At 44.1% G+C, this 24,768-nt stretch overlaps 1 protein-coding gene across 2 annotated transcripts in view; it reads left to right on the top strand.

Annotated features, from left to right (window-relative positions):
* The window catches only part of HVCN1 (hydrogen voltage gated channel 1), a 65,716-nt gene that overhangs the window by 17,094 nt on the left and 23,854 nt on the right, over positions 1-24,768 (top strand). For both annotated transcript variants that reach the window (XM_033956201.1, XM_033956202.1), the window contains exon 2: positions 21,779-21,984. In XM_033956201.1, coding sequence (XP_033812092.1) covers positions 21,808-21,984 — 177 coding nt within the window. In that variant the 5' untranslated portion in view covers positions 21,779-21,807. The remainder of the gene's footprint in view (positions 1-21,778; positions 21,985-24,768) is intronic.

Below are 24,768 nucleotides of genomic sequence, written 5' to 3'. Positions count from 1 at the left end.
CTTCTAAATAAAGAATTACAAAAAACAAAATAAAACAAGTTTACAAGATTTAGTTGGGGGGGAGGAGGAGAAAAGGCATGTCTTATGCACACTTGTTGAAAGCTGACATTGCATCTCCCTTCCCTTCGTCCAATAGCACTGGCACGCCTATGATTTAACCCACCACTTACGATGTTGCTTTTTCCGGTGTATTCTACTCATGTGCCAATCACTACCACCAGCGACTCGTCTCACGTAATTTTAGCGAACCTTCACCACTCTCCTCCAACCTCATTTGCATGCATGGTTTTGTGAGAATGACTCGCCTTTTTGAAATTGCTACAATAACGGCTGTGACAGCGGCCCATCGGTTTTTACCGTAAAGTTTTGAGAATCTAGCCCTGAGTGATTTTGTAATGTAGCATAAAAGTGCTGATCTAAATTAGAGGCTGTGAACTGCTAGGGGTGGAAAATGTCTGGGTCACAGCCAGAGCTGCAGATACCCAAAAGGCTCCTTAGTGCAGAGGTGAGAGACGGGTTTTAAAAGCGTCTGTGAAAACATTCCAGTTCAATAATGAGCCAGGAATGTGCTGTGGTTTTGTGGTCAGTGGGGTGGGTACGTGAAACTGAAGACAAGGGAGAGGTAAAATGAAAGAGGAACCAAACCAGTATGTTTTGGAACAACATATACAGCTGAAAAATTGCTGTCTAATAAAGAGATCAAAGGTACCCAGCAGAATGGAAGATGGATTCTTTTACCATCTGTGATACCGTCTGTTGGATGATGAACTTAAGAATTATCCAGGCAGGGCCGGCTCATTGGACTCATTAGTGCACCCCCTCCTCCTTGCAATTTGGTTTGTCTCATTCCACCCTGTAAACCAGTATCTCCCCCTTTCTCGCAAGACCCCCACCCCTCACTAGACCAAGTAGAGCATGGGCTCAGTTCATTGATGATGAAGGTGAGAACATGAAGACTGCCAATCAAGTGGAGCAAGCTTCATCCAAGGCAAGGCAAATCATAGGTTGCATACGCAGGAGTTTCGTCAGCCGTAAGCCTGAAGTCATTATGCCATTGTATAGATCCATGGTGAGGCCACACCTGGAATACTGTGTGCAATTCTGGAGGCCGCATTACCGTAAGGATGTGCCGAGACTGGAGTTGGTCCAGAGAATGGCCACCCGGATGGTCTCGGGACTCAAGGATCTCCCGTACGAGGAACGGCTAGGTAAGTTGCAGCTGTACTCACTCGAGGAACGCAGAGAGAGGGGTGACATGATCGAGACATTCAAGTATCTCACGGGCCGCATCGAGGTGGAAGAAGATATCTTCTTTTTCAAGGGTCCCGCGGCAACAAGGGGGCATCCGTGGAAAATCAGGGGCGGGAAACTGCACGGGGACACCAGGAAATTCATTTTCACTGAAAGGGTGGTTGATCCCTGGAATAGTCTTCCACTTCATGTTATTGAGGCCAGCAGCGTGCCTGAATTTAAGGCCAAATGGGATAGACATGTGGGATCTATTCACAGAGAAAGATAGGGGAGGGTCATTGGGGTGGGCAGACTAGATGGGCCGTGGCCCTTATCTGCCGTCTATTTCTATGTTTTTAAGGTGCCAAAATCCCAGTCTGGAATCTATCCCTCTGAAGGCAGACCAGACGCGGCTTTTGGTGCTCTTTGTCACAGTACTTCACCTGGTCCATAGCTGAGCCAGCTCTGTATCCAAAGAGGAAGAAGTGAATTAGTTTTGCAACTGCATTTTTCTCTTCTTCAAATGCCAGCTATGAAACAGGTTACTGAGCTTGTCCTGAGAGACCTAATTCATCTCTAGATACCTGTGTGGCAGAAATGCAGATGCACCCTGAGAGAGCAGAGAGGCTAGCTGCTCCAGTAGTCGCCAGAAGCAGCCCTGGGAAGTGAGCACGGCCCCAGCATCCATTCCGTCACTGGTTTCCTTCATGGGCAAAAAGTCATCTCTAGACTAAAACGGTTAGGACTCTTCAGCTTGGAAAAGAGACGGCTCAGAGGAGATATGATTGAAGTCTACAAAATCCTGAGTGGAGTAGAACGGGTACAAGTGGTTCGATTTTTCGGTTCATAGACAAAATCGCGCGAGACAACGGCACGCCGACAACTGAGCGCAAGGTTGACGGCGTGCTGAAGAAAAGCACTATTTTAAAGGGTTCCGACGGGGGGTGTTGGTGGGGAACCCCCCTATTTTACTTAACAGACATCGCGCCGGCGTTGTGGGGGGTTTGGGGGGTTGCAACCCCCCTCATTATACTTGAAACCGAACTTTTTGCCTGTTTTTTAGGGAAAAAGTTCAGTTTTAAGTATAATGTGGGGGGTTACAACCCCCCAAACCCCCCACAACGCCAGCGCAATGTCTGTTAAGTAAAGGGGGGTTCCCCCCCCACACCCCCCGTCGGAGCCCTTTAAAATAGTGCTTTTCTTCGGCGTGCCATCAACCTTGCGCTCAGTTGTCGGCACGCCGTTGTCTCGCGCGATTTAGTCCCGTCACCGATTTTTCACTCCGTCAAAAAATTACAAAGACTAGGGGACACTCGATGAAGTTACAGGGAAATACTTTTAAAACCAATAGAAGGAAATATTTTTTCACTCAGAGAATAGTTAAGCTCTGGAATGCGTTGCCAAAGGATGTGGTAAGAGCGGATAGTGTAGCTGGTTTTTAAGAAAGGATTGGACAAGTTCCTGGAGGAAAAGTCCATAGTCTGTTATTGAGAAAGACACGGGGGGAAGCCACTATTGGTAGCACGGAATATTGCTACACCTTGGGTTTTGGCCAAGTACTAGTGACCTGGATTGGCCACCGTAAGAACAGGCTACTGGACTTGATGGACTATTGGTCTGACCCAATAAGGCTATTCTTATAAGTTTATTAATGATTTATATACTGCCTATCAATGGAAGTTGTATAAGCGATTTTACATTCATGTATCAAGCATTTTTCCCTATTTGTCCTGGTGGGCTCACAATTTACCTAATGTACCCGGGGCAATGGAAGATGAAGTGACTTGCCCAAGGTCACAAAGAGCAGCACTGGGATCAAACCCACAACTTTAGGGTGCCAATGTTGTAGCTCTAACCTCTATGCCACATTTTAACCTCTTTTCCCCTCCCCTGCCTCCTCCAAGTTTCCCAATTTAGTTGGTACTTTTTTTTTTTTTTTTTTTTTCGGAAGAAGCCTTGTGAAAGCAAGTGACATTTGTTTCTCTGGTAGAAATCTGCATTGCTATCATGAGTCTGCAAAAATGACTTACAGTATGAGAAACGATGTAGAAATAGAGCCTTAAGCAACTGGTTACCCTACAAAGACCAAATATTCTTGTGCAAGCTTTATTTTTGTAAGTCAAAGAGCTGCCTTTCACTATGTATGTAAAGGAAATCATGGGGCGTTGAACATCAACAATCCTTTGGCACGTCAAGTTAATAAAGGAGATATGCTCCTGTGACTTTATTGTTTTCTTTTTCTAATTTCTTTTTTTTTTTTTCTTCCTGTGGACTTCCTGCTCAGTTGGAACCAGTCACTTTGAAAGAAAACTCTGCAATGAGAGATCATAGGATGACGTTAAGGGGGTGATAGGCTCCAGAGTAATCTAAGGAAATACTTTTATACAGAAAGGGTGGTAGATGCATGGAACTGTCTCCCAGAAGGGATGGTGCAGACAGAGACTGTGTCTGAATTCAAGAAAGCCTGGGATAGGCTCATGGGATCTCTTAGACTAGAGAGAGGAAGAGATAATGGTTACTGCAGATGGACAGACTGGATGGACCATTCAGCCTTTATCTGCCATCATGTTACTATGTTTCTATAACCATAAAGTTCTATGACATCACAATGTAGGTGTAAAGAGCCTTAGCCTATAGGAAGAGGAGATGCAAATATTAAGAGACTTATCCAGTAGGGAGAGGGGGAGATAGTGGGTACTGCGGATGGGCCATTTGGCCTTTATCTGCCATCATATTTCTATGTTTCTGTAAGAATTACCATATTTTTCTATGTTTCTGTAAGAATTACCATAAGACGCACTTTTTCCACCCCCTAAAAGGGGGATGCGTCTTATGGACCGAATACACCACACATACCCCTCCCCCCCCGATATCTTCTTTTAAGTGGCAGTGGTCCAGCGTGGTCTCCTGCTGGATGGCTGCCTCTTTGCAGAGCGACACACAACGCAGGAACGCAACCTTTGTGCTTCCTGCCTGGTCCCGTGCCTCTCTGTGATTGGCACACGTCGCGCTCCTGCATTGTGCATTGCTCTGCAGAGAAAGGTTATCCATCCAGCAGGAGACCGTACTGGACCACCGCTACTTAAAAAAGGTACCGGGGTGGGGGGGGGATGCCGCAGGCTGCTTCTTCAGGTTTCGGGCTACATGCTTCCCAGCACCAGACGCACCTATGTGTAGAGGAGGAAAAACCAAGAAGAAAAAAAATTCTGAACCCAATTTTTTTTTTCTTGGCATTTCCTCCTCTACAGGTGGGTGAGTCCTATGGTCCGAAAAATAAGGTATAATGCCTACCTGAAATTTTCTTTCTAAAAGTCTGTACTTCACCTTCTCTGTGGCAGAATCTAATTCAGAAAGGAGCCACACTCTCTAGTCTCGAGTGCTGGTGGCTATTTCTACTGGATTAGTATTAGGATGTGTGTTGCCTTGGTTTTTCTAGATTATGGGGCCCATTTTCAAAGCCCTTAAGGCACACAAAGTACCATAGCAGTGGCGTAGTGAGGGTGAGAGGCACCTAGGGCGATGGCGCCCCCCCCCCCCGATCCTTCCCTGATCCCGCCTGCCCCTCTCTCCCTTCCCCCATACCTCTAGTAGTTGAAGTTGTTGGCAGCTGTCAACAACGTGCTCTTCGCAACCCCATTGGCTCTCCCTCTGAAGTCACTTCCTGTGCGTGGCACCCAGAAGTGACATCAGCGAAAGACCCAACGAGGTCACGAAGAGCACGTTGTTGACCGCCACAAACAGCTTCAACTAGAGATATGGGGGAAGGGAAGGAGGGAGCATGCACATGAAAGGGAGGAATGGGAAGAGGAGGAGGAGGGTGCCCAACATAGTGCTCAGGGTGGACCGGCCCCCTTACTATGCCACTGTACCATAGTAACTTACAGAACTTTGTGTGTCTAAGTGTTTTTAAAAATATGCCTCTGTATTGCTCCATGGTACGACCTCATCTTGCATTCAATTCTGGTCTCCTAACTCAAGAAAGATATAGTGGCGCTAGAAAAGGTTCAAAGTAGAGGTCTGCACGGGAACAGGGATCGCGGGAATCCCGCGGGGGTCCCTTGGGAATCCCCCCTAACCCACGGGACTCCCAAGGGAACCCCCCTCTGGCTCACGGGACTCCCACGGGAACCCCCCTCTGGCTCACGGGACTCCCACGGGACCCCCTCTAGCCAATGGGACTCCCATGGGGATGGAAGGCTTTGGAAGCAGGGTTTATCCATATAATATAATGGACACGTCAGCCTTAGTAAAAGAGGGGGTTTATAAGTTAATTACCTGAGCAGAAAACAAAAAAAGGGTTCCACCAAAGAGATTCTACAAGGAAAACAGCAGCACAAACACAAAAGAAACTGTGGAATTGATGATCCTGTCAGAAGTAATTGCTGCTTTTTATGGGGATAGGCGGGGATGGAGGTAATTCCTTGCGGGGATGGATGGGGACGCAGAGGATCCTGGCGGGTACGGGTGGGGACAGAGAGGATCCTGGCGGGGATGGGTGGGATTTCTGTCCCCGTGCAACTCTAGTTCAAAAAAGAGCGACCAAGATGGTAAAGGGGATGGAACTCCTCTTCGTATGAGTAAAGACTGAAACGGTTAGGGCTCTTCCTCTTGGAAAAGAGACGGCTGAGGGGAGATAGGATTGAAGTCTACAAAATCCTGAGTGGAGTAGAACGGGTACAAGTGGATTAATCTTTTACTCCATCACAAATTACAAAGGCTAAGGGACACTCTATGGAAGTTACAGGGAAATACTTTTAAAACCAATAGGAGGAAATATTTTTTTCACTCGGAGAATAGTTAAGCTCTGGAATGCATTGCCAGAGGTTGTGGTAAGAGCGGATAGCGTAGCTGGTTTTAAGAAAGGTTTGGATAAGTTCCTGGAGGAAAAGTCCATAGTCTGTTATGGAGACAGACGTGGGGGAAGCCACTGCTTGCCCTGGATCGGTAGATGGAATGTTGCTACTCCTTGGGTTTTGGCCAGGTACTAGGGATCTGGATTGGCCACAGTGGGCTACTGGGCTTGATGGACCATTGGTCTGACCCAGTAAGGCTATTCTTATGTCCACATCTGATTGATTATGAGGACAGTGGACCTTTTTAAATATGCTATCGGGAGGGGGATGACAATTTAAACCTAAAATACGTCTTCCATGGTCTGAAGCAGGTGTTGGCATTATACTGAATTACCAATTCTGTTTTTTGAAGTGATATGTGTTTGAAGTGTTAGGATGTGGGTTGGTTTTAATTTCTTTTAGACTTGCTGAGCTACTAAACCATAGATGTGGAAACTATTCTTTGTAGCAGTGATGTTCACCTGTTGGTTTTTTTTTTTGTGTGTGTGTGTAATCGCCCATAATGAGGCAAAAGTCGCCTGTTGACTTAAGTGTGGTGGCATATGGTAACGCATGCGATACTGTCACGCCTTGTGTTAGCGCTGATGTCACAATGTTGTGGGTATCAAGATAAAGAGAATGGAATCGGGAAGAGAATCACTTTGCTGGTGGCACTTGACCTAAAGGGAGGGGTCATTGGTATCTTTCAGCTGACTTCTGACATATATAAGAACATAAGCAATGCCTCCACTGGGTCAGACCTGAGGTCCATCATGCCCAGCAGTCTGCTCACGCGGCGGCCCAACAGGTCCAGGACCTGTGCAGTAATCCTCTATCTATACCCCTCTATCCCTTTTTCCAGCAGGAAATTGTCCAATCCTTTCTTGAACCCCAGTACCGTACTCTGCCCTATTACGCCCTCTGGAAGCGCATTCCAGGTGTCCACCACGCGTTGGGTAAAGAAGAACTTCCTAGCATTCGTTTTGAATCTGTCCCCTTTCAGCTTTTCCGAATCTTGTTCTTTTATGTTTTGAGTGTTTGAAGAATCTGTCCCTCTCTACTCTCTCTATGCCCTTCATGATCTTGTAGGTCTCTATCATGTCTCCTCTGAGTCTCCACTCTTCCAAGATCTATTTGGTTTTATTTTTATCATAAGCACATAAGCAATGCCTCTGCTGGGTCAGACCTGAGGTCCATCGTGCCCAGCAGTCCGCTCACGCGGCGGCCCAACAGGTCCAGAACCTGCGTAATAATCCTCTATCTATACCCCTCTATCCCCTTTTCCAACAGGAAATTGTCCAATCCTTTCTTAAACCCCAGTACCGTACTCTGCCCTATTACATCCTCTGGAAGCGCATTCCAGGTGTCCACCACCCGCTGAGTAAAGAAAAACTTCCTAGCATTTGTTTTGAATCTATCCCCTTCTAATTTTTCCGAATGCCCTCTTGTTCTTTTATGTTTTGAAAGTTTGAAGAATCTGTCTCTCTCCACTTTCTCTATGCCCTTCATGATCTTGTAGGTCTCTATCATGTCTCCTCTGAGTCTCCACTCTTCCAAGATCAATTTGGTTTTATTTTTATCATGATTTCATGTGATTGCAACCTACCCTTGGGCAATTTCTGGCAAGGTAATAATCTTTTGTATTGTAAAAAGGTTGGGGGTATGTTTCTTTTTTCGTGAGGCTTGCAATTAAGCTGTGGAATCTGTTGCTGGAGGATGTAGTCAAAGTGATTTAACGTAGCGGAATTCGAAAGAGGAACAGATGAGCTTCTGAAGGAAAATCCCATTAAAGTTAGCCAGGTATAATTAGGAGAACCACTGTTCATCCCTGGAAATTACTTATGGGAAATCTGGTTTTCAGATCCTCCTGGGCTTAATGGACCTTAGTGGCTGTTCTTGGGCTCTTATATAGTGAGGGTAATAACACCTGTATCCTGGACCCAGAAGCCCATGTTGTGGGGAAACTACCTGCAGAGGCTGATTGGGGGAGGGGGGGGGAACATGGCTCTTTCCTGACCTGTTCTTGCCCTTTCGTTTCATGAAGGTAAAATTCCGTGTGTCATCCTCTTACTCACAGGAGGGAGGAAGCTAGCAATTTTCAGCACATTTTTACACAGGTAAACATGTTTTACTGAGAATCAACTTTGATTTATTGCCCCATATATATACTTTAAATTTTGTGGGTGCCTTGTAAATTTTTAATATTCTTGTTAAAAGAAGTATATCCTGTCCGTTTTTCTGTACATTGTAGTAGAACTGGATGATGAAATATGGGACAGAAAATGACAGAGGGACAAACTTTCCACGTCCCGACAGGAACTCAATTTCCCCATCCTGTCCCGTGAGTTTTGTCACTGTCTCTGCCTTAATCGCACAAGTCTTGAATACTTATGATTTTAAAATGATTAAGGCTTGTGCAGATGAGGACGGAGCTTAGGCATTGGTGGAATGAGGCATTGGTGGAATGACATCACAATCTGAGCTCTAGAATGTTGCTACTTAAGTGTTTGATGATTGGGCAGATGAGGACGGAGCTTAAGCATTGGTGGAATGAGGCATTATGACATCACAATCTGAGCTCTAGAATGTTGCTACTTAAGTGTTTGATGATTGGACAGATGAGGACGGAGCTTAAGCATTGGTAGAATGAGGCATTATGACATCACAATCTGAGCTCTAGAATGTTGCTACTTATGATTTTAAAGGGTTTGAGGCTTGTGCAGATGAGGACGGAACTTAGGCATTGGTGGAATGAGGCATTATGACATCACAATCTGAGCTCTAGAATGTTGCTACTTATGATTTTAAAGGGTTTGAGGCTTGTGCAGATGAGGACGGAACTTAGGCATTGGTGGAATGAGGCATTATGACATCACAATCTGAGCTCTATAATGTTGTTACTTATGATTTTAAAGTGTTTAAAGCTTGTGCAGATGAGGACAAAGCTTGCAGGAATGGGGCAGGGACAGAAAAAGAACTCACCGGGATGGGATGGGAATATTAGTTCCTGTGGGGATGGGGAAAAATTTGTCCCTGTGTCATTCTCTAATATTGTGTGTGTGTGTGTGGGGGGGGGGGGAATAATACTAGTTAGATGCATGCCACTTTTGGTTGGCCTTACACTCCTGTTTGCATCCCCCTCCCACTCCCTCTCGCCACCAATACTATTGCTCAATAATAAATTTATCTTTGATTCCCACAGCATCATAAATCTATGAAGTAAAATAACTTAGATATCAATGGAAAATGAATCTGAATGTAGAGAGTGATTTGAAATAGGATAAGCCTCTTCCTAGGAGGAGATGCTTATCCAATGAATAAAATACGTTTTACTAAAATACATTAGGATCAATAAAATGTGCTGGCTATAAAATCAATGTACATTTAGCTATCAATTCTGAAAAGTCAGTTTGTAAATTTGTCAAATAAATCTGTTGTTAGTAGTTTCCTAAAAGACCAGGCCCATCAACTCTCCTTTTACCTTTAAAATCTTTTACAGTAAATTCATGGCTAGAACCTTCTGAAGGAAGGAGCGATGTTTAAATGGATCTTGGTACAGCCAATCATTAAACAAAGATCTGTTTAATAAACAGCAAGCTTTTTGCCCTTTGTACGTAGATGTGAGCATAGTATTTTATGGCGAGTCTTCTCGCCGCCACTGTCTTGCTCATGTGATTTGAGTTTTAGATTGTTGTGGAAAAATGTAATCATTGACCACATCTCACCAAATGTTTTGTAAGCAAAATGAATGACAGCTGTTTGTTTATCCAATACATAGTTTTATATCATATGTACAGTAGATGGTTCCATTTATAGCATCAACAGAAAGTTATTGAGGTGGAGGTGTAAAGTAAAAACAGATTTAGGAAGAAAGGTAAATTGGCTGGAATTGTTCAGTATTATGGAGGTCAGCCTCCATCTGTTTATGACTTAAAATATATGCAGGAGTACACGGAATTACCGTACTAAGATTGTTGCAGGATAATAGATTGGTATTACCGTGTGGATCAAGGGTTAAATGGGAGTCATTCTGTGCAAAAGTATTTTGTTGGTTGGCCTAGAAAGATAAATGCTGAGGTAGATTATAACAAATTTACCCCCACCTCCCCTTTTACTAAGCCACAGTAGAAGTTTCTACTGCAGCCTGGAGCACTAAATGCTCCAATGCTGCTCCGACTCTCGGAGAATTCCTACGAGTGTCGGAGCATTTATTGCCCCGGGCCATGGTAGAAGCTAGAGAATGACACAGGGACAAATTTTCCCCATCCCCTCGGGAACTCATTTTCCCGTTCCGATGAGTTCTTTTCCTGTCCTTGCCCCATTCCTGCAAGTTCTGTCCTCATCTGCACAAGCCTCAAACCCTTTAAAATCCTAAGTAGCAACATTCTAGAGCTCAGATTGTGATGTCATAATGCCTCATTCCACCAATGCCTAAGCTCCGTCCTCATCTGCACAAGCCTCAAACCCTTTAAAATCATAAGTAGCAACATTCTAGAGCTCAGATTGTGATGTCATAATGCCTCATTCCACCAATGCCTAAGCTCTGTCCTCATCTGCACAAGCCTCAAACCCTTTAAAATCCTAAGTAGCAACATTCTAGAGCTCAGATTGTGATGTCATAATGCCTCATTCCACCAATGCCTAAGCTCTGTCCTCATCTGCACAAGCCTCAAACCCTTTAAAATCATAAGTAGCAACATTCTAGAGCTCAGATTGTGATGTCATAATGCCTCATTCCACCAATGCCTAAGCTCGGTCCTCATCTTTAAACACTTTAAAATCATAAGTGTCTGAGGCTTGTACAGTTAAGGCAGAGCTTACAGGAATTGAGCACCCCGTGTAATTCTCTAGTAGAAACCTCTACTGCTGCTTAGTGAAAGAGGACCTTAAAATGTTACTGAAGATGCTTTTCTTTTTTTAATTAAATGAGCTTTTGACTTAGATATAGAGTGGGATCACAAAGTGTACTAGACTCTCTGCAAAAAATTTCCATATTAACTGATTGATTGATTGATTTTTTTTTTTTTTAATATTTTGATGTTTGAAGTAGTCAAGTGTTGTTTAGCAACTATGTACATGTAACTAATTACTGAATATAAGTAAATGTTTCAATACTTTTACTTGTATAGAAGTACAGGATAACATTTGTTAATAATTTCACCAATTTTTGCTATTTTTACCTAATTACATTTGAGGCTTTCAGTTAAAAAAAAGTAAGCAGGCAAAACAGAAGAGCCCCTCGTCTTAGGATACAGATGAAACAAGGAAAGACAAGAGGGGTGCCTCAAACAACCAGAACAAGTCTTTATCTAATATAATAAAACGCTAGGCCGCACATGCGCACTTCCTATGTGTGCACCGGTTTTCTGTGAGCTGTAGCGACACATAGGAAGTGCGCATGCGCGCCTTACAGTCTGTCCTGCTCCCTGTTGAAAGACGCAGCGGTCGCCGCCTCTCCGCTCTCTCTCTTCCTCCCCCCCCCCAGGCAGATGTCGACCGTGGCAGCCAAACCCGGAAAACATTTTAAGGTAACCCTTCCAGGTTTTAAGTTGGACACTGCTTCTCCTGCGGCGCGGCGGCCCGAGTCGGATGTCGGCCGCCTCCTTCCCTCCCCCCAACCCGGCCAGAGGCGCAGCCGACAAACCTACCCGGAGCCGGAAACGAAACACCGAGGTCATCTCGCTGTGGGAGGGGCGGATGGGAGGTTCAATGGGGTCGGATGCACGGTGGCAGAGGCGGGGGAAGATGGAAACAGGCTGATCACCGGTTCTACTGCACAGGGGGGATGGGAGGGGGGTACAAATTTAAAGATGCTACTCATTGGGTCTACTACACAGGGGGATGGGAGGGAGGCATGCAGGCTGGCTTCGGGGGTGGGGTTGGGTCAAAGTCTGGAAGGCAGTGAGGGGGACATAGGAAGGAGGCACTGGGGGGCACTAAGGACATAGGAAGGGGCACTGAGGGCACTAAGGACACAGGACAGAGGCACTGGGGGCACTAAGTACACGGGAAGGAGGCACTGGGGGCACTAAGGACACAGGACGGATGCACTGGGGGCACTAAGGACATGGGAAGGAAGAACTGGGCTACTAAGGACATAGGAGGCACTGGGGGCACTAAGGACATAGGATGGGACAGTATGGACATAGGAAGGGGGCCACTGAGAGACAGGCAGGCATGGCACAACAGAGAAATACAGAGACAGAAAGAAAGATAGACAGGGGGCCAGGGAGAGACACAGACAGAAAGAATGACAGACAGACAGCATCCAAGGAGAAAGAGACAAAGAAAAAAAACCAACCCCAAAATAGATGTCTACTCTAGCACCCGTTAATGTAACGGGCTAAAATACTAGTTCAAAATAATGAGTTCCATATTCAAAAAAATAAGTCCCAACAAGGATCCCTGTTTTGGCATTTAGAAGACGCTTTCTTCAGGGGACACTATTGGAGAACAGTGACATATTAAAATCTAATCTAATCTTCTATTTGTGCGTCGCTCATACCTATACAGGCTCAAGGCGACTGTAAAGAGAGGTAAGAGGGGAAGTGGATAGATAGGAGGGAGAGGAAGGAGAGAGGAGGAAGGGGGAAAGGGAGAGAGGAGAGGGGAAAGGAGATTAAGTATCGAACAGATGAGTTTTTCAGTTTTCTTCGGAAGATGATGTGGCAAGGTTCAGTTCTGGTCCTTTCTGTAAGGCCATTCCAAGTTTTTACTCCTAGAAAGGTAAGCATGGAATGGAAAACTTGTTAGTAGGGAAGATCTTTTGTGGATGGGAGATTTAGTAGCATCCGGTTGAGGGTTCTGTGGGAAGTAAACCATGCTATTGATGAGTAGGGCCGCAGAATTTCCATAAAGTATGCGGTGAATGATGCAAGATATTTTGAATGTTATTTGTGATGGGATGGGTAGCCAGTGCATTTGTTTGATGAAGGTTGTGACTGAGTCGTTTTTTCTCAGGTTGAAGATTAGTCTTACGGCAGTGTTTTGGATGAGTTGCAGTTTGTGAATTAGAGCAGTGTTGATTCCCATGTAGATGGAGTTACAGTAGTCCAGTTGTGATAGGATCATCAGTTGTACGATTAAGGCAAAGTGGTATTGGTGAAAGTAAGGTCTGATTAGTCTTAATTGTCTCAGGGTATAGAGGGATTTCTTTCGGAGACTAGATATTTGGGGTTCCAAGGTTTGAGTGGAGTCCAGTATGCAACCTAGGATTTTGGAAGACTCATCTGTGGAGAGGGTTTCGCTTGATCGAAGGGTGTAGGTGCCATTTGCTGGGCCGTGTGGAAGTATAGAACTTTGGTTTTAGTTGTATTTAGTTTCAGTTTGTTGGTTGTTGCCCAATTTTGGAGTTTTTCTATATTGTGTGAGATTTTGTTGGGTAAGTCCGATTGATTTTTGTTGTGAGAATAAGGAGAAAAATGTCATCTGCGTATGACATTATGCTTTCGTCTTCAAATTTGATGCTACCTAGAGAGCACATGAAGAAAAAAATTAAATTGAATCAGGTTGGACACACTGGATGGACCATTCGGGTCTTTATCTGCCGTCATCTACTATGTTACTATGGGCTCCTTATAGTAAGCTGCATTAAGGCTTTAACGCATGGAATGCCGCACGCGCTGATTTTAAAGTGTTTGAGGTTTGTGCAGATGAAGATGGAGCTTGCAGGAATGGGAGAGGGACAGGAAAAGAACTCGCGGGGACGGGAAAAAAATTTGTCCCATTGTCATTCTCTATTATACAATATGTCCACCACAAATGTCCCACAGTGTGCCCCCATATATCTTTTTTTTTTTTTTTATACTTCCATCTCATGCAATTGGCAGCCGCAGACCTGCCAGCATATGCTTTTAATGAACGTGCATGAGACACGCACATGAGATGTGCTTTTAACACACGCATATATGGGCCCCAAATTCCAATTTTCTCCCCTTACATTTGTTTTTGTTATAATTTTTTGCATAGTTTTTTCAATGATGACATTATGCAGGCGAGCATTGTCGTGAAGAATGAGTGGCCCAGCCAAGAGCAACTGAGGTCGGATTTTATGCATTTTTCTGCAAAAAATCATGATAATACACTACTGTGACACTTCTTCCACATGGGACTTTGTAATGATGATGCCTTCATGATCATAAACAAAAATCATCATTTGTTTGACTTTTGATTGAGCTCGTCAAATTTTTTTGGGCTGTGGGGAAGATGGAGCTCTCCACTCATCATTGAAAAACTACACGAATACGGCTGGGAGGTGTTATCTTATGCTCCCCTACAGTCCAGATATGAGTCCACCAGACTTCGACCTATTTCTAAAGTTGAAACAACCTATGCGTGGACGTCGTTTTCCATCTCTGGAAGAGCTTTTTTCCCACCGGTACCCGAGCCATTCGGCAACTGAACAAAAATGGATGGAATAATGAAGCTTCCCAGATGTTGGGACTCGGTCATTGCAAAGCAGGGAGACTATATTGAAGGATTGTCAAGAAATACTTGAAAAAGAATAAAACATGTAAATTTTTAAAAAAAATAGTTTGCATTATTTATGAAATGACCCTCGTATGATTGATTTGACCAATTCTCGATAAGATTTTATTAATATTTAACTACTTTTAAATTTCCTTTTATCAAGCCGCTCTAGTGGGATTAGCGCGCGCGACTTTTAATCATGCGCTAACCCCTGCGCTGGCCAAAAAACTACCACCTGCTCAAGGTAGGCGTTAGCGGCCAGCGCAGCCGGCAGCTATTACGCGCAGTAAACTGCTAACGCGGCTTGATAAAAGGAGCCCTAAGTTTTGATTCTTTTTCTGCTCTTTTTCTTCTCTTTTAATTAAATTTTAATAGTCAATAATATTATTTTAATATGTTATATCTTTACTATTTCAATAATTGTTACTCAGGTACTTTAGATTGTGAGCCTTCGGGAAGTTCTAAGTACCTAATTTTAGTTGTAGCCGCTTAGATCTGTGATATGCTGGAGCAGGATATCAAATATTAATAAACAAAGTATGATAAATGTTTCTTCAACTTCCATATTTCATGCAATTGTCAGCCCAGACCTGCTGACGCACATGCACGAGACACACCTTTAACATGCATACCTGAAATGCACTTTTAATACAGCACCGTTACCTCCAGACCTGCCGATTTTTAATTTTGGAGTGTTATGTTCAAATGATTTTTATTATTTCAACAAGAGCAAACAAATAGAAATTGCATATATATCCAAAAATAACAGTGCAAGCTCACACCCTCCCTCCCCACCCCAAGAGTCCAATGCCACTATAAAGATTGAGAGTTAAAGATAGTCCTAACGATTCAAGAGTCTACTGCGAGCATATGGTGTGAGGTCCTGCCAGAAGCATTCCCAGGTCTGACAGAATTTGCGGCCCGGTCCACGGTCCAGGTCTCCCACTTGTCTTCGCTCCACCGTCGCATAAACAATCATCAACGCTCTCCGTTGAGCATAGGAAGGTGGATCTCGGGACAGCCAGTTAGTAAGAATAGCCTTCTTCCCCATCAAAAGCACTCTAGTGACGAAAGCTGACATTCCTTTGGGTTTGGGCGCGGCTATATTATAATGTCCAAATAAAGCTCTCGGTAGTGGGAGCCAACGCCTCCTCCAAAGCTGCGTAATATAGTGCCCCAAATGTCGCCAAAACTGTTGAATTTTGGGGCAATTCCAAAACATATGCCCCAATGAAGCGTGAGCTTGAGCGCATTTCGGGCAAGAGTGAGTTGTAGTAATCCCCATCCGGGCTGCACGTTCCGGCGGGATATAAAGTCTCAGAACAATTTTCAACTGCATTTCCCAGTGGGTAATATTGGGCACCACCCTCTGAATATTCTTCAGTGTCCTCTGTAGCTGTTGAATTTTGGAGTGTTAAAGGTCCAGCGCTTCATTTCATGTATCACCAGGCAATATCTGGACATCGCCCGGAGTGCTCTTTTTAGATTGTAACAATTTTTATTAAGCACAGCGGAAAGAAAGATAAAAGACAAGAAATACAACAGAAAGCACATGGGTGCACCAAAAGCCATACATCATGTATACCCCAATCCCCATAACCCTTCCTCAACCCCTTAACCTGCCTCCCCACTCTCCCCCCCTCCCCCCCAAGACAACAGTAACCAGAATAAACAATGGGGGAAAAAACCCTGGCAAAGGAATCCAACCCAAAATAGAACACCGCAGCGAATACAGGAGCGAGTGCTGCAAGCAGAACAAAGGAGTTACCAACAATAAACCAGTAAAAAAATTAAAAAAACACCCAACCCATCTAAGTTACTTATCCCCTATTCAGTTAAAAGAATCTTACGATCTAGTGAACGGAACCTTTTATCAATTCCTTCGCTAAAAATTATTAGTACAAGAAGACAATTTATCTTCTCATGTACAGCACCCCAGATTTGGAATGCGCTTCCCATGTTTTTACGGGAGGAGAAGGTGTTTGGGAAATTTAAAAGCGAGTTAAAAACCTTTCTGTTTAAAGATGCATTTGCAAATTAATTAAATTTTATCTTATAGTGTTATCTTAGTGAATTATTTTGCTCTTTCTTCTTTTTCCAACTTCCTTTTGTATTTTCCCTGTATGTTCTTTCTTTACTATAAAAATGTATTTCATCCCCTCTTACCTTTTGTTTGTATTATAATTAATTATGTGTATGTAATGTTTTTGTTTCCCAATGAATGTATATTTTACTGTACATCGCTTAGAAATCCGATTAAGCGATTGAACAAGCCAACTAATAAACTTGAAACTTGAAACTTGAAGTAAGGAGGTCTGAACAAGAGCCAAGCAAAAGCAGAAAAGTCAGGGCCCTGGACTCTGATGAGCCCCAAAGGATCAGAAAATGGGCCTCCCAAAGGAAAAAGGAGAACAAAAAGAGAAAAAGGAAAAAAAAGAAAGAAGAAAAAAAAAAAAAAAGCGGAAAGAAGCCGGGAAGAGGCCACCCCAAGGTTGCGAATCCCTCACCACTCAATAGAAGTCAAATAGACAAAGTATTAAGAATCAAACTTTGATTGACGCACAGAATGACGCACCCGACCCCTCTCCAGCAACACGGAGTGCTCTTTTTAATATTAATAACCTTGTTGTACTACATTTACATATTATTGGAGGATGCCGTGAAGCATGGAAAAGACCATGCATTGGGAGCGGAATACGTCAATGTTAAACTGGTTAGAACCGGTTCAGTGTTGATCGTTAAAGGTACGGTAACTTTAGAACATCAGGGCCTTGGTCATTAAAATCCAAATGCAGGGGAGTTACATGCCTATCGCTGCTAATTGGTGCCAGCTGAGGCCAGTTGTAGCCCATTCATTAACACCAATTATTGGCGCATTAAATTTTGTGCTGCTGATCTTATTCTATAACCCGCATGCATATATTTGCACACTAGTCACAAATTCGGGCATGCGGCTTTCTAGAATTAAGGGCTAGGGGTGCCGTCCTCATCCGGCTCTAAGCAAGACTCCAGATTCAATTGAAAGTTTAAATAGGGGAAGCAAGTCAAGCACCCTAGATGCAAAAGCAGATCTCAGAAGGGTTGAATTTCAGTGGAAGTGAGGAAAGCGCAATACTATAAGTGTCGCATTCTAAGGAAAAGGGACCAAGTCTTGGTGCACACTTTCTTGAGAAACAAGGCGGCAATGTCAGTTGGGGGGAGGGGGGGTGTCTATGTATAACTAAAAATGTTTAGTTAATTGAAACAATATATCTCTGGCACACGAAATGATAGAAAGATGTGGTTTGTTGCATTTGAATCGGCATCTTCTTGATTTTACTTAGCCAGCTGAATAACTCAAAGACTTGGGGCTCCTTTTACGAAGCCGCGTTAGTGGTTTAACGCGCGTAATAGCATAGAAACATAGAAAGATGACGGCAGAAAAGGGCTATAGCCCATCAAGTCTGCCCACTCTATTAACCCACCCCTTTAATTCTACTAACCCCCTTGAGTATACCGCTACTCTATTGACTCGCCCCTTCAAGTCTGTACCCTAGTGACCCTATTCCTTGACTTGACCCTCGTAGGGTGGGCGCTAAACCGCCGGCCATGCTAGCTGCTACCGCCTCCTCTTGAGCAGGCGGTAGTTTTTCGGCTAGCGCGTGATAGAAAGTCGCGGTGTGATAAAGCCACTAACGGGGCTTCGTAAAAGGAGCCCTTGGTCCCTTGTCTTGGATTATGACACTTTGCATAGTGATAATATCTTTGTTTTTGGTTTTTTTTTAAATCTTTATTCATTTCAAATCTTAAATCAAGTACAATATTGACATTTATCAATTAAGCATTCAAATACACTTGAAATCCTATAATTGATCATCATAATATAAAATATTACCCCCCTCCCTTATTTAAGGGGGGAGGGGGATGGGTATTTTTTATTAATTGAAACAAATCATTTTCATAGATAATATCTTTTTGTAATGTTGTAAGATGCGTTGGAATGATACTAGGAGCAAGAAACCGATACACACTGGAATGCTGAGAACCCCTGACTTCGGTTCATGCTCTATACTGCATAATTTTACTAAAAGGAAATTTCAAGACGATCCAGGAATGTAAGACCCTTGAAATTAAAATGATAAAATATTTTGACGCTCACAAAACAAAGACTTAACAAAGATCTTGGCTTTCTATCCCATTCCAAACTATAAACTTGTACTGCGGTGTCACCTTCTTATCACCCATCCATATCTCCCTGTCCCTCTTCCTTGAGACCGCTATTGGAATGCTTTTATGTTTCACCTACTGCCTCTTTTACAAAGCCGCGCGGCAACGGTCCCGAAGTCCTTTAAATCTCTATGGGCTTCAGGGCCATTAGTGCAACATGGCTTAGTAAAAGAGGCCCCTAGTCTATTCTGATATTGTCAATATTTGCTCATTTCTGATCTGGAGAAGAAAGGTTACCTTTGCAAGCTAATTTAAAAAATGCATTATTTTAGTCCAATTAAAAAAAGTTTAATCTTATTTCCTTTGTTTTGTTTCATTGTTATATATTTTCATTTAAAAGTGGACTTAACGCGGCTACCACACCATTTTGTTCTATCTTCTGAAATAATGGACAGGATGTTAAGAGATACCGTATTTTCACTCATATACTGCGCACCCATGTAAAACACGCACACGGGTATAGCGCGCGGGAAATGTAATTTATGTAAATAAATTTTTATATACCACGCACACCCGTATACCGCGCATGCCGCCCCGACTCTCCCGTCGCCGCCCAACTCTCCTTTCGCCCGCCCCGACTCTCCTCTCCCCCTTGAAGTCCTGTCCCAATCCTGAAAGCCTGATGCCCCCCCGACGTCCGATTCACCCCCCCGCAGGACCGCTCGCACCCCCACCCCGAAGGACCGCTTGCACGCACCCGCACCCCTACCCCGAAGGGCCGCTCACACGCACTCGCACCCACCCCCCCACCCCGAAGGACCACTCGCACCCCCACAGCCTCCCGACCCCCCCCCCCATCATGTAGAAGCTCCTACCGTTGTCCTGCTGCTTCCTGTCCCGGCCCTTCTGTGAGCCTTGCGTCTGTGCTGCTTCCTCTTCCAGCTGTCCCGCCCTTTCTCTGACATCAGAGAAAGGGCGGGACTGCCGGAAGAGGAAGCAGCGCAGACGCAGGGCTCACAGAAGGGCTGGGTCCGCCGGCAGAGGAAGCAGCAGGACAATGGTAGGAGCTTCTACATGATGGGGGGGTCTGGAGGCTGTGGGGGTGCGAGCGGTCCTTCGGGATGGGGTGCTAGCAGTCCTGCGGGGTGAATCGGACGTCGGGGGGGGGGAACTATGTAAAAAAAAAGTTGTAAAACGCGCTCACATGTATAACGCGCATGGTTATGCACAGTTTGTAAAATCATGTATAATGCGTGCGTTATATGCGTGAAAATACGGTAGTTACGCTGTACTTTGAATCTTGTGTCTCCCAGGATGGCCAAGGGTAGTCAATTCCTTTGATGCATTTCAGTACCAAACCTCCGGTTTTCTACTTTTACAGATCTCCAATTTTGCCTCTTGCTTCTATCTAAAGGCCCTAAAGTAATTTGTACTTTGTACTAAGGTCAATATTAAAGTTTGTATGTTAAGACCTATGTAACTCTTGTGAGGGGTCTTGAACTTTGAATTAGGTACACATGTCTCAATATCTCTCCCCCTCCCCCCTCAAACACACTCCATTTCTACTGAAGTAATTTTTCTGTTTCCCTCCCTTCTTCCCCCTTCATAACATAACAATCCATTATATACCGCAAAACCTCTCGGGGGAATTACATATTTTAAATTACAGAATATTTATCTATAAAATTTGGTAAATTGGATGAGTTTTGAGCATTCGTCTAAAAGTTTGATACGAACAGAAATTAGATATCAAGTTACGAAAATTCTTGCTCCAGAGACCGGCTTGGTAAGCTAATGTTCAATTGAAAAAACACTTATATATATACAGCCCTTTAACAATTGGAAATGAAGATAGATGAAGTTTGCGCAAGGTTGGTTTTCTACCCCTAAAGTTAAAATGATCCACAAGGTAAGTAGGTATTAATCCATTTCATGTCTTATAACAAATGCAACCCATTTTAAAAAGAATCTTTGCTTCATTTGGAAGCCAGTGCAAAATCCGATAGGAAAGTATTCCCCCGCGAATCACGGACTCAGGGCTCCTTTTATGAAGGTGCGCTAGGGGTTTCAGCGCACGCACAAAATTACTGCGCACTATAGCGTGCAGTGGCCAAAAATCTACCACCTCCTGAAAAGGAGGCGATAGTGGCTAGCGCGCTCGGGAATTTAACGCGCTATTGCGTGTGTTAAGGCCCTAGTGCCCCTTTGTAAAAGGAGCCCTCAGTCTTTTGTGGTATTTTCCGACCACCTCTTCTGGGAACTAAAGTCAGGCTACACCAATGATCTCAAACTCGCAGCCCGGGGGCCACATGCGACCCGCCAGGTACTATTTTGAGGCCCTCGGTATGGTTCATAGTCAGTGGCGCGCAAGACGCCAGCGCGCTGACAATTCGGCGCAAGGCAGAAGCGCGAGGGGGGAAAAAGTAATTTTTAAAGAGCTCCGACGGGGGTTTGGGGTGGCAACCCTCCCACTTTATTGGTTAGTGTTCACGCTGCTGTTGGAAGGGGGTTCAGGGGGTTGGAAACCTCCATTATAGTGAAAATGGAACTTTTTCTGATTTGTTTCGGGACTTTTCAATTTTTGTCCGATTACAGTTCAAAGAACTCTTACATGATGTGTCTTTTTTGAAAATATCTAACTCTCGGTTGGCGGGGTCTCCTGAAGCAGACGCCGAAACGGGGCCGCGTCGGGACCCTGAGAAGTTGTATTTTTGCACACAAGCTAAGTACATTCTTACACTTCCAGTACAACCTGAATGCAATTACTTTTTTTGCACTCTTCAAAAGCTTTGAAAGCAGTATCGTTTAAGTGTTGAATACAGTTATTAATTATCTTTTACCTTCAAGAGCTGGACCCGTTTTTACTAAATATCATGCTATGATTGGATGAAAAACTCTTAATCCAAGAGGGGGTAACCCCCCCCTCTTCAGAGTTACAAGTCTCTGAGCTACGTTACAGTACAACGGGTCCTTCTCATATGTTGGTTTAATTGACTTGAGTCAGTCTCTTAATTATAGCTCAGCCATTTTTCTGACTCCTTTTGTTACATTGTCCCTGTCTATTGGAAACAGGGCGTTAATCTGGGCATGTTTCTTTGCAGAGGGGGTTTGCTTTTGAAGATAAGCTGATATGTCTAGAATCCTGAGGCACTTTACCATTGTGGGAGACCATCGTAGGGAACAATGGGAGAAGGAGGAGGATGAAGAAGTGATCCATCAAAGAGAAGAGCAGAAAGAGCCACCTTTACCCGCATCTCGCTCCTTCAGAGATACACTCAAATGGCTTTATAGCAGGCACAGATTCCAGGTATAGCAATTTGCCTCTCTTTATGTTGATATGCCATAAGTGGGTAGAAAGAGAGGGGGGTTGTTTGTTTTACTCTTCCAATAAGGACCACAGACCAAAATGAAAGGCAACATGCCCCAATTTGAACCTAGACGTGACTTTTAAAAGGTTTCGGACAGGGTCGGCTCAATCTGTGGTCCAGGTAAGGCCTTGGCCTAGGGCGCCGGCGATAAAGGACACCAAAATCCCAGTCCAGTCTACCTTTTAACCTATATTCTTTTACTGCTTTATCAATATTTATTGAAAAACAAAAAGTGAAGAAAATTTTACTCTTCATAACAACAAAAAAAAGAGCATGCCGTACATCAGTGGTCTCCAATCCTGTCCCGGAAGGCCACCAGCCAGATGGGTTTTCGGGATGACCCTAATGAATATGCATGAGAGAGATTTGCATATAGTGAAGGTGAAAGGCGTGTAAATCTGTCCCATGCATATTCATTAGAGCTAACCTGAAAACCTGACTGAGTAGTGGTCCTCCAGGACAGGGTTGGGGACCACTGCAGTAAGTCATACAGGATGGCATTTACCCCAAAATAACCTTTTAGGATGCAATTGAGCATCCAGTGCCACCTGTGGACAGTGGCTTAGTAAGGGAGGAGCGCAGACCACCCCATTCTTGGTGGGGACACCAACACCTCTCCGCCCTCCCGCTCCTTCCTACTCCTCCCCCACCATGCGCACACCTTCAATTCTTTTCACCGGCAAGCAGTAACTCCAACCGGTTCATAGTCTAAAGCGCGCGAGGACAAAGGCGCGCCAACAACCGAGCGTGGACAACTGAGCGCAGGACTTCATCGCGCCAAAGAAAAAACGTATTTTAAAGGGCTCCGACGGGGGGTGTTGGTGGGGAGCCCCCCCACTTTACTTAATAGAGATCGCGCTGGCGTTGTGGGGGGTTGTAACCCCCCTCATTATACTGGAAACTTAACTTTTTCCCTGTTTTTTTTAGGGAAATAGTTAAGTTTTCAGTATAATGTGGGGGGTTACACCCCCCACACCACCCCAACATGGCAGCGCGATCCCTATTAAGTAGAGGGGGGTTCCCCCCCACACCCCCTGTCAGAGCCCTTTAAAATACGGGTTTTCTTTGGCGCGATTAAGCCCTGCGCTCAATTGTCCGCGCTCGGTTGTCGGCACGCCTTTGTCCTCACGCGCTTTTGACCCATCACCCTCCACCTGGGGATGGGCTTGATTTCTGTCCCCACGCCACTCTCTACTCCAGAATTCCTCTTTCCTCCTGAGATTCTCTTTTAACTAATGATAGTAGAGCCTGTGAGGACATTTCCAACAAAAAATACTCTTTCACCATATTGGTCATAATCCCTTATTTGCCCTGTTTGTTTTGATTTGGCTGTAAACTCTGTCAAGCAAGGATTGTCTCTTACATGTTTAGTGTATAGCTCTGCGTACATATAGTAACCCTATAGAAATGATTAGTAGTAGTAGAAAACAGGGGAGTGTGTGGCGCAGTGGTTAAAGAAACAGCCTCAGCACCCTGAGGTTGTGGGTTCAAAGCCATGCTGCTCCTTGTGACCCTGGGCAAGCCACCATTTTAAAACTATTTTAATCAGACACCATTTTAAAACTATTTTAATCAGACACCATTTTAAAACTATTAACACCATGCTGATAACTTTAAGAAATATGTGTATTTTTTTACTAATTGTATTCTGTAATTTGCTGATTGTCCAGCTCTCTTCACTATTAATGTAATGTAATGTAATGTAATTTATTTCTTATATACCGCTACATCCGTTAGGTTCTAAGCGGTTTACAGAAAATATACATTAAGATTAGAAATAAGAAAGGTACTTGAAAAATTCCCTTACTGTCCCGAAGGCTCACAATCTAACTAAAGTACCTGGAGGGTAATAGAGAAGTGAAAAGTAGAGTTAGAGGAAAAATAAAAATAAAATAAACATTTTAACAAGACAGCATTGATCTAAATGCTTTGGAAGGTAGAAGAGAGGAGAGAAAGGAATAGAAGCAGAAGGGGGAAATTTAAATGATAGAAATAGAACAAAACAATAGATAAGATTAAAGATAGATCATAAGCTGGAAAGAAAAATAAAATAAAACTTTGTCTTCAATCCACGGTTTCAGCGTCAGTGATGAAGTGGAGCAAGTAAGTTTAGGAGGAGCGATTGACGTTTCCAGAAAGGGCTTCTTCAGGGAAGAGACTTGGCAGACAGTCCCAGGATGCCTATGTCTCCTCCCCTGCGATGTTCTCCCATCCATGCATTCCCTCCCAGACACACTGCCCGTGCCCCAGCCGCTCCAAGGAGGCTGCCCCAGATGAGGCCCACGGTGAATGCAGGATTCTCTCCTCTGCGGGAAAGCCGCCCGGAGCCGACAGTCGATCTTCTTAGCGGATTGCATGGGGGGAAACCACCTAGAAGTTGCAAGATTATGGCAGTAGAGAAAAAATAAAGTTATTATTATTATTACTTGGCTCACTTTTACTACATTTTGATTTCTAGAGTGGCACAGTGGTTAAAGCTACAACCTCAGCACCCTGAGGTTGTGGGTTCAAACCCACACTGCTCCTTGTGACCCTGGGCAAGTCACTTAATCCCCCCATTGCCCCAGGTACATTAGACAGATTGTGAGCCCACCAGGAAAAACTGGGAAAAATGCTCAAGTGCCTGAATAAATTCATGTAAACCATTCTGAGCTCCCTGGGGAGAATGGTATTGAAAACTGAATGAATAGATGTAGGAAAAGAGGGCTGGGTGTTGATTTTTT

Source organism: Geotrypetes seraphini, chromosome 8 (genome assembly GCF_902459505.1).
Source record: "Geotrypetes seraphini chromosome 8, aGeoSer1.1, whole genome shotgun sequence".
NCBI lineage: Eukaryota > Metazoa > Chordata > Amphibia > Gymnophiona > Dermophiidae > Geotrypetes > Geotrypetes seraphini.
This window is presented reverse-complemented; position numbering and strand designations above follow the sequence as displayed.